This window comes from Meleagris gallopavo, chromosome 5, assembly GCF_000146605.3.
Source record: "Meleagris gallopavo isolate NT-WF06-2002-E0010 breed Aviagen turkey brand Nicholas breeding stock chromosome 5, Turkey_5.1, whole genome shotgun sequence".
Lineage (NCBI taxonomy): Eukaryota > Metazoa > Chordata > Aves > Galliformes > Phasianidae > Meleagris > Meleagris gallopavo.
Genome location: NC_015015.2, coordinates 56327917 through 56337196, shown reverse-complemented (window position 1 = coordinate 56337196; position 9280 = coordinate 56327917). Strand labels below are relative to the sequence as shown.

General features: G+C 47.6%; 1 protein-coding gene across 1 annotated transcript in view; it reads left to right on the top strand.

The window, feature by feature from the left end:
- Positions 1-2605: 2605 nt before the first annotated feature.
- The window catches only part of MDGA2 (MAM domain containing glycosylphosphatidylinositol anchor 2), a 375704-nt gene continuing 369029 nt past the window's right edge, over positions 2606-9280 (top strand). Inside the window, exons 1-2 of the mRNA XM_031553799.1 lie at positions 2606-2742; positions 2814-2952. Coding sequence (XP_031409659.1) covers positions 2606-2742; positions 2814-2952 — 276 coding nt within the window. The remainder of the gene's footprint in view (positions 2743-2813; positions 2953-9280) is intronic.

The window sequence follows — 9280 nt, the reverse complement described above, 5'->3', positions numbered from 1 at the left end:
TTTGGCACTTGTTCAGAAAACAAATGTTATTCTGCAGGTTTGATGGAAAGTGGCTGTGCTCACATTCATCATGGCATCTGCTCTGCCCTTTGTGTCTTTATTAAATGCGTCTGGATACCTGCATCCATATTCAACTTTGGACATTACTAATTTTGCCTTCACAGAAATTTTATGACCCTTTTTCACCCCTGGATCTATGGGATCTATGCCATCTGGGGAGCTTGTTGCAAGTTGAAGCCTATTTGCTTGTGTAGACGTGTGCGTGTACAGGAGAGGGGAAATAAATTGAAATTGCTGGAAAAGAGCAGCCAACAACGGGGACCGATCTTACATCAATATATAATGAGACAAGGAGAAAGGTCAGCTTGGCACCATTCTTCATAGGAAAGAACTCTTTTGGCTTATTTGCATCACGGGGAGGTTTGTAGTCAGTTTTGTTGTCACAGCTCTGTCTGACCTGACACTGAGCTTTGTGAGCACTGCGCCTGCGTAATGCTGGGTCGGCGGGTGATGGATTCCTGCATGCGGTATTTACTGGGCGTAATCACAAGACAAATACTTCTGAAGTGCCACAAACAAAATAAATGCCAAGGATATATTACTTCCATGCCTTGTCTGCCATTAAATCCTTGGAGGCATATTTCAGAAGTAGCTGTAATGAATATTCCTGGGGAAGAGAAGGAGGTGACATTTTGTAATTACACAATGTCTTCTGAACCACAGAACATTAAAATTAAAGAAGGAAGAATATTTTTAATTTTCCTGCATTCATTTTAATCTTTCTTAAAGCAGCATATACTAATATAGAGGGAGTTGTTTCTTCTTTTCTGTATTGCCATTTCAGACGTAACAGATGTGGAGCCGTGGCACAGGCACTAAATCAAAGGATGCTTCAAGCGTAATTTGAAATAATATGAATACAATATGAATTAAAATGTCATATTAATATAATATGAATGTAAAAGGCAGCAGGATGTCGGTGTAATGTTGCTGACTCTCCTAATTCTATCTGAAGTCTCCTCATCTGTGCTGAACTGCTTCTGCATGTCAGCATTTTATGCTTAGTGTTGTGGGAGATGGTACCCAGCCGTGGGGTGGAGCTCATCGTACCACGGCTGTGTGTGGCAGAACAAGGAATAGATGCCTGTGCCCTGGGGCATGGAGCACAGCTGGGCAGCCTGGGCTGCTATGAAATGGGGAGGTTGGTGGCCCTGCCTGTGGCAGGGAGCTTGGAGCTTCATGATCCTTGAGGTCCCTTCCAATCCGGGCCGTTCTGTGATTCTCTGACATTTCTGACATGGCAGAGGGACAATGAAGAGCAGCCCAGTGGTCTAGAGGTCTTATTTGTTTCCTCTAAGCAGCAAACAGCATCTCCATCCCTACAAGGAGCAGCTCTGCGGGGCTGCGGGGAGGGCACAAGGCAGTTCGGAGCAAGAGGAAGGCAAGGGGAAGCTTTTTGCAGTGCTGTTGGGTTTGAGAAGTGCCAGCAAGCTGTTCTGTGCTGCTCTCTGGTCCCTCCTGGAGCCGGTCGCCTCGTGCACACTGTGATGTGGGAAGCATCTATTGCTTGCAAAAGCTCTTCCGCCCACGCCGGTCTCTGCAGGGAGGACAGGTTTCTGAAATGCTTGCTGAAGGGATTAACCTAAGCCAAGCACATTGAGAAATGATCTAAATATAGTAGACTGAGATGGATGGGAGCAGTGCATGGCAGTGAGGAGTATCAGGCTTAGCCGTTGCAGCCTGACATAATTATTCTCCTCCTGCTCCTGTACCTGACCCACCACGGTCCTGCTCAGGTCCTTTCCTTGAGCCTCATTTTCTTCAGCCTTCAGAGAACAAGGGCCAGAATGGAAATTATGGGCAGTGTTTGTATGAGATCCAGGCGCTGTGCAGTAGGTGGTGCCTAAAGCTGCATGCAGAGCTGCACGAACTGCTGCACATTCTCTCTGTAGGTGGGCCGAGCAAAATGCAATGAGCAGTGGTGTAAAAGCATGCAGATTCAACTCCTTCTGGGCTCTATTTTTCTTCCACTTTCTGGCTTTCTCGATCATTTAAGGCTTCAGTTAGGACTAAAGCATTTGTCCACCATTGGAGCAGCACACTGATGAATAGGGAGAGCAAACTGCCGGGTGTTCAAACCCCACCAGAATTACCATTTATCTCTTCAGCCTTTGTTATTTCATTTGGCAGCGGGGTTGTAACTGGAGCTCCACTTTTTTCTCCTATTGATTCAGTGTCTGAAAATTTTAATAGTTGTGAATTTCATGCTGCAGAAATAAAGATACAGCCAGGAACATCCACGGGAGAATTGCTAAAACAGTGCTGTAATTTGTACATTTGGTATCAGGAACAACGTTGCTGTTTTCCTACATGTACAGTGTGTAAAACATGGTCACGTCCTGCACTCGGACTGAATTTACAAGAAAATTAAAGTGAGGGTTTGTTCAGCTCCAAGACCTGATCCCTTTGACAGCAACAGGATTTCAGTATTAACGTTGAGAAGGAGCAGCATCAGCCCCGCCGTTTCTCCTGCTTAATTTTAATGGTTTAATTAAGGCACCTCATTTGCATAATGCACGCGATAATAAGTTTAGAAAGATATCTAATGACGAGAACAATAAGAGAGAGCTCATTCGGAAATGGAGCCCAAACTAACCAGAAAGCAGAGGAGCTCTTGAAGGCTGTACCCTGGCGACTGCGAGATGTGGCCGAGCACCGCGACCATCTCTTGGCACCTACCGTGTGGGTTTGCTGCTGGGGAGGGCAGGGATGACCAGGTGCTGTGCTCACTGCTCTCTGTTTGCACCTTGCAGCCCCCCCACCGTGCGTATCGTGCACTCAGGCCTGGCGTGCAACATCGAGGAGGAGCGCTACTCGGAGAGGGTCTACACCATCCGTGAGGGTGAGACGCTGGAGCTGACCTGCCTGGTCACCGGCCATCCCCGACCACAGGTGAGCCCCCACCAACCTCTTTGGGACAGCTTCATCTGCTGCTCTGCTGCAGGGGGTTAGAGGTCGATGCAGCAGGAGGATTCCACTGGAGGATTCGTCAGGGCTTTTGTGGGTTCGGTGCTGGAGTGCTGTAGAAGGAGCATCAGCAGCACAAAAAATGATGGGTTTGGAGTGAATGGTTATCTGGGAATGTGTTGTGATGCGGGGATGCAGAGGTTGGCAGAAGGAAATACAAGTGTGAAGGCAGGGAGTGCTGAGAGGGGGTGGTGCACATCACAGAGTAAATGGGCTGAGCTGGAGGGGTCTCGCTGAGCTCCCATGTCCTGGCCATGAGCATGGCATGAGCCACGGCATTGAGATCCTGCAGGAAACTGAGGTTAAACTGAAGGAAACTATCCTTTTCCAGGCATGGCTCTATTATTTTAGAGCATTTATTCAAAGATAATCTGGTCAGTTTGTGCTGGAGCTGCTGGGTATCCCCATCACCATCCCTTCTCCCTGTGCACCTTGTGAAGTTATTTTACATGGAATCACAGAATCATTCAGGTTGGAAAACATCTCCTTTTCATAAGATCCCAAACCCAACCCCACCCCACCATGCCCACTGCCCACATCCCTCAGTGCCACATCTCCACGGCTCTGGAACACCTCCAGGCACAGTGATCCCACTACTCCCTGGGCAGTCTGTGCAGTACCTGACTGCTCTTTTGCAGAAGAAATGTTTCCTAACATTCAACCTGAACCTCCCCTGGTGGAACCTGAGACCATCACCTCTACACTTACCCATGTACGCATTTGATTCACGTTCTTTTTTTTCCTTCTAAAGAGCTTTTGGTTCTCTTCTGTCTCCCTTCAGAACCACTCTATGACAGAGTTTCATGCAAATACTGAAATATCTGAACTACTACAGATGAAAATGGCTCTTTCCAGGAGCGAGGTGTAGAGCAATGGGCAGGGTAGGATCTGTCCCAGGCTCAGGGAGGGCTGTGGCCATCTCTCTGAAACTAATTCATGTTCCAGTGCCTGCTGCTTTTCTTGCATTCCTTCAACCCCTCCGACCTTTCCTTATCCAGGCTTATTTCACATCTTTTTTTAGATGCAAACCAACTGCTTTTTGATGGAAATAAATAGCACATTCATGTGCAAGCAGGAAAGAATAAAGATAGGTTGATACTTCAAGTGTGCTCCCTGGGAGAATGTTTCCCAACCCATCTCCTCCAACAGGGCTCACCTGTGCTTGGTGCAAAGCTGCAGGAATCAAAGAGCCCTCCCCCCCAGCAGGCAGCAGTGCAATGAGCACACTGTTACCTGCCTGCAAATGCTTTGGGCCAGCTATGAATGGTGCTGTCTTAAGCAGTCACAAAGCTTATGATGCTGCTGAATCAAAAAAAATAAAATAAAATAAAAAGCCACTGTACAACCAAAACTTCTTATTAAGAAAGCGACCACATGGCTTCCTTTTTCCCTTCTCACAAAATCTTCTATTTTCTCATCTGAAATTCAGGATAGAAAATTGATTTCTCTTTGTTTTAACTGTTTATAGATTTTCTTTGTCATCCGGCACCTCTGTCTGCTCCCTTGCACTCACTTTCGTGCTACAGCTCTCAAAGATTTGCCTTTATACTTTATTTTCAGATTAATTGCCTGAGAGCTGGGGATAGTTGTAATAGTCTCAGATGGGTGATTCTGCAGCAGAACACAGGAGGCTTGGCAGGGCTACATTGGAACGTTTGCCTTTTTATCCCCTTCCTATTAAATTTCCAGTCAGTTTTACAGCCCTCTTTCCCACCCCCCAAAGATGAGGCTGAGACTTTTTGTTGTTGGTGGTGGTTTTTTTTGCACTGCTGTGTTTAAACTTCAGCATGCTTGTCTATGGGAGCTGCAGCCCCTTAGATTCCATTCCCTTGGACTCTGTGCCCATAAAATCTGCCTTCTCTTAAGCAAGGCTGTGATGAATCTCAGCAGTGTTCTTTTGTCAGTGGGACTATTGGGGAAAAGCAGGCATCGAGCTCAGACAGGAGATCGAGATGGATGTAAAGTCAGCAAGCTGTGGCTTGCTGTTAGCAATTGCCATAAAACTTCTCTTACCAGTCAAGAATTACTCTTGGGTGTTTTAAATACAAGCAGGGTGTTTTAAATACAGCACAAGGTGTTTTTTCATACTGCTCATTGGATGCATCCTGCCTGGTCCTATAGGGGAGCTCTGCCTTCCATCCACATTTTAAGGTAATTCACTACTTGAACATTTTAGTGATTATTGCACAGAAGGAGGTTGTGGATGCCCCATCCCTGCAGGCATTCAAGGCCAGGCTGGATGTGGCTCTGGGCAGCCTGGGCTGCTGGTTGGTGACCTGCACACAGCAGGGTGTTGGGACTGGATGAGCATTGTGCTCCTTTGCAACCCAGGCCATTTTAGAATTGTACAATTTTAGATTGTTCCTATAATCAGCAGATGTAAGGCTGCTGCACAGGATCAGTGCAAGAGGAAACACAGCAAATCAGGTGCAGCTGATGGAGGTGCTGAGGTGGACAGTGTGCTGCTGGGAGGATGGTCAACATTTATCAGAGGTGGTGGCATAAGGACTGTGAGGACTTCTTGTCTGAAATCAGGTTCTGTTCCTGATATGCAAGATGAGTTTGTAATTGATGAGCATCTTAAAAACCAGGGGTTTGGAGCAACAGTTAATTACACCTGCAAAAGAAGAGACTTTAAAATCATGCACGCTGCTTAACAAAGACTTTTTTTTTCTTGTTATTGGGGCCAATTAGCTGCACTCACCTGCTTTCCTGATTCTTAGCTCACAGTAGGTCTCCCCAACTGTGGAGAGGCAGATTAGAAGCCAAGTAGCTAATGATAGAGGATAGAAAAAAGAAAGTAGTGGAGGAAAATGTGTGAAGTTTCTTGCTATGGGTCCCTCGAAGTCTCAGCCAGATGGCAGCCAAGCAGGCAGGTGTCAGAGCTGGTGACTGGCTGGAGAGGGTGCTGGCACTGCTGGCCGGATCACGTCAAGGCTCTGAGCTCGAGGGAGGTCAGCAGGAGCCAGCCTGGCTGCAGAGGCATCAGGTCATCTTCTCTGATGTTTGTCTGCTTGCTGCCTTCCTCTTGGGCTGAAAGGAGCATGATGATGATGTGTGAGCTTCAGACCACTGTTGTAAGCTGCTAGTAACCCTTGGGGAGTCTTCAGAGGCTTTGTGTTCTGCCGTCCCCAGTGCTGACCACCCTTCTCAACCTGCTCTGTCCCATGGATCATCCCCAAGGGCAGCAGACCTTGCTGATGCTGCGTTCCGGCCTCCTGCACTGTTGCATTACTGTTTCTGGCGCATCGTCTGCCTAGATTTCCTTTCCATCATATTGCACTTCCCTCTGGATACATCAAGAGAGAAAAAGGCAGTGAGAAAGTGCTGCTCATGGGTCACTCTTGAAAGGATGTACCAAAGCTGGGACCCTAGGAGAAGAAATAGTTTTGTTCTCCCTCATGTCAGTGCTTCTGTGCGCTTTACCAAAGTGCACATTTATTCCTTTTTGTCTTTCCAGGCGTTGCATTTAACTTCTTGATCAACTGATGTATCTCTGTCACAGACCGACGACGTGCGTGTGCCTCAGTCTGTGATCTGCTCCGAGTCGTGTCACAGTGATGCTGCTTTGTAGGGGCCTCTTTGGAAAATACATCTTTGGCTTTACTCTATTTTCCCACCTGCAGAGCTCTCTGTACAGGTACTTAAAGGCAGGCGGAGAGATGGAAACATGTATTCGGTGCAGTGCCGGCACCTGCAAAGTGGAAGTGGTTTTGAAACTGTGTAAAAATTTTTGGTGGAATAATCAATATCAATAAGACCACTGGAGGAAATAAGAAAAGCTGCAGTCAGTGCTGCAAAGGGAGAGAATTGGAAATGCTTGTACACAGTGCTTCCCCAAAACATAGCTTGGCTCCTAATTGTGCAGAAAGCTCAGAGCACCTCAGCACAACAGCTGTGCAGTGACTGTGTAGCATTGGAGCTATTACTGCTATTCATGATCTGCAGAATTCTTACACACGGCACTCATCACTTGATCTATTAAATGCACCATTAGTTGCCATAGAAACTAATTTTCTTGATGAAGTTTTTTAAAATGCCAACCTCCAGGCTCAGGTGAGGCTAACAGTGGGTGGGCAGATGCAGCCATTACTCATAAATTATCATTTTCCAGATGTTGCCCAATGGTGGGCATTTTTTTTTTTTTTTAATTGTAACAGAATTGATCACTTCCCTTCCTATCTGGGAACGAGGGCACGGCAGATAATACTGCTGTGTGTCTGTGGGCTTGCTGGGCTGTTGGTGTGCTCTGCAAGGCGCCCAGCTGCAGTTTCACCCTTGGGACTCATGGATTCCAAGTGTGGCCCTAGGAAGCCAGTGCTGTGTCCATGTGCTCTCCTAGTGGCATCTAAGGCAGCATGGAGGTGGCTGAGACCTGTGATATGGGTACCTTACTTGCTGCTTTATGCAGCTGGTAGGTGACAGAGCAGGGGCTGCCTGGCAGTCTGCCTGCATTGCTCACTGCCTGCTAAAGGCTGAGATAGAGGCAGTGTTGGCAGACCTTCGCCTACACTGGGGTTACTTTGGCACTCATTGTCAGTGATTCTTTTCCACATATTTTAGGTCTGTGTGCTGTCAAACCTCAGCTTACATCATCCTGTCACCTTCTGTGAAGCAAAATGTGCTGTGTGGAGCCCATCAGTGTGGCCTGGTGTCCTCCAGTGAGTGGCAGGCTCCCATGGCTGTTCCCTTGCCTTGCACCAGGTTTTCCTAGGTGGGTGGGAGGGAACCTGCAGATCCCTGCTCTGTGGGCTCTGTTATGTCTGCTCTGCTGGGGTTGAGTTTCTTAGGGAATGGTCCTACGTGAAGTGATCTCATGGCCACAAGTGCTTCTGCCTGTCCTGACCTTCCCTCTGCCTGCATCCACTGATGTAGTCCTGCCACAAAAGAAAAGGTAAGCTTGGAAATGGGCAGAAACCACTCATGGCTTTGGGATAAATTCAGCCTAGCACCTTATGTGCAACACATAGTATGGTCCTGCAAGACAAGTATGCATGCTGTGCCCCCAGAGAGTTCTGGGAGTCAGCCTGTTCTGGGTTGTAGCATGTGCTAGTATGTACTGAGGATTCCTTCTGCAGAATCCAATCAGAACCTCCCTCTCACATTCTTCTCCTGCCCTTTCTGGGCAGCATTCCCAGCCTATGCCTCTTAATTTCCATGAAATCACAGGGCTAAGCTATGTGTTGACTCCTGGTTGCTTGCAAAGAGGCTTCCCCTGCTCATGGTGTGCAGGGGTACGGCTCCTTTGAGGTGTGGGACAGCAGGTAGGTATGAGCCAGTGCTGCACTCTGGAGCCTAAAGTCTGTGCCCTGGGGTGCACCAGGCCAGCACTGCCAGTGGGAAGAGCAGGGATTGCTTGGGTTTGGGTGGTGCTGTGTGTGGCCAGGAACAGAAATGGTCCCTGGTAGGGGATGTGCTCATGTACCGCGTTTGAGGCCCCAGAGATCAAGCCGTGTCTGGACTGGCTGGACTTGCAGGACTGACCCGTTTTGCATCTGTATTGTTGCAGCCATTTTCCATGTGTGATGTGGCAGGGTTCTTACTGCAGAGCTGTACTGCAGGAGAAAAAGAAAAAAACCTCTTTAATTATCATCTGATGCTGAACAGCACAATGGGGCTTGAATAAGTAAGGCACTGAAAGAAGCAGTAGAGAAGGTGGGAAACCAGATATATTACAAGGGTGGCAGTGGGGGACACCTTGGGTACCTCATGTTGGCCTTCATTCATTTTCCTTTCCATAGGAAGTGTGCAGTGAAACTAATGGCATGGCCAAGGAGAGAGAGATGGGGCCCTGCTGCACACTGGTGCAGAGTGCTTTTGGAGTGCTTGTGACATGGTGCAGAGTGGCTTTGGAGATGTGGGAAGCAATGAAGTAGCACAGATCAACAATTAGAGAGAAGGATCAATGGCTGGATCAAAAGGGTGGGTAAAGGGCTAGCTCAGCTGCTCTTACAGATCAGAGATATAGTGCAGAAGGAGATGGGACTGCCATCCAGTGCCTTGCAGTCCAAGATGGGGCCCAGCCTGTGTGATTTAGCACTTAAAAGCAACGCTGCAGAAGTAAAAGTTCTAAAAGCCAAGGGGATATGAGGGCCTCACTTGCCTTTACGAGGAATAATTTCTCCCTCTTAATGAATGTTAGGAATAAGCCAAGTTTCTACAACTATCTCGTTTTTATTCCTTCCTCCAAAGGCTGAATATTTTCCTTGCAGATTACACATTGTTCCTTGCATATTTGATCCCAAAGCAAAAA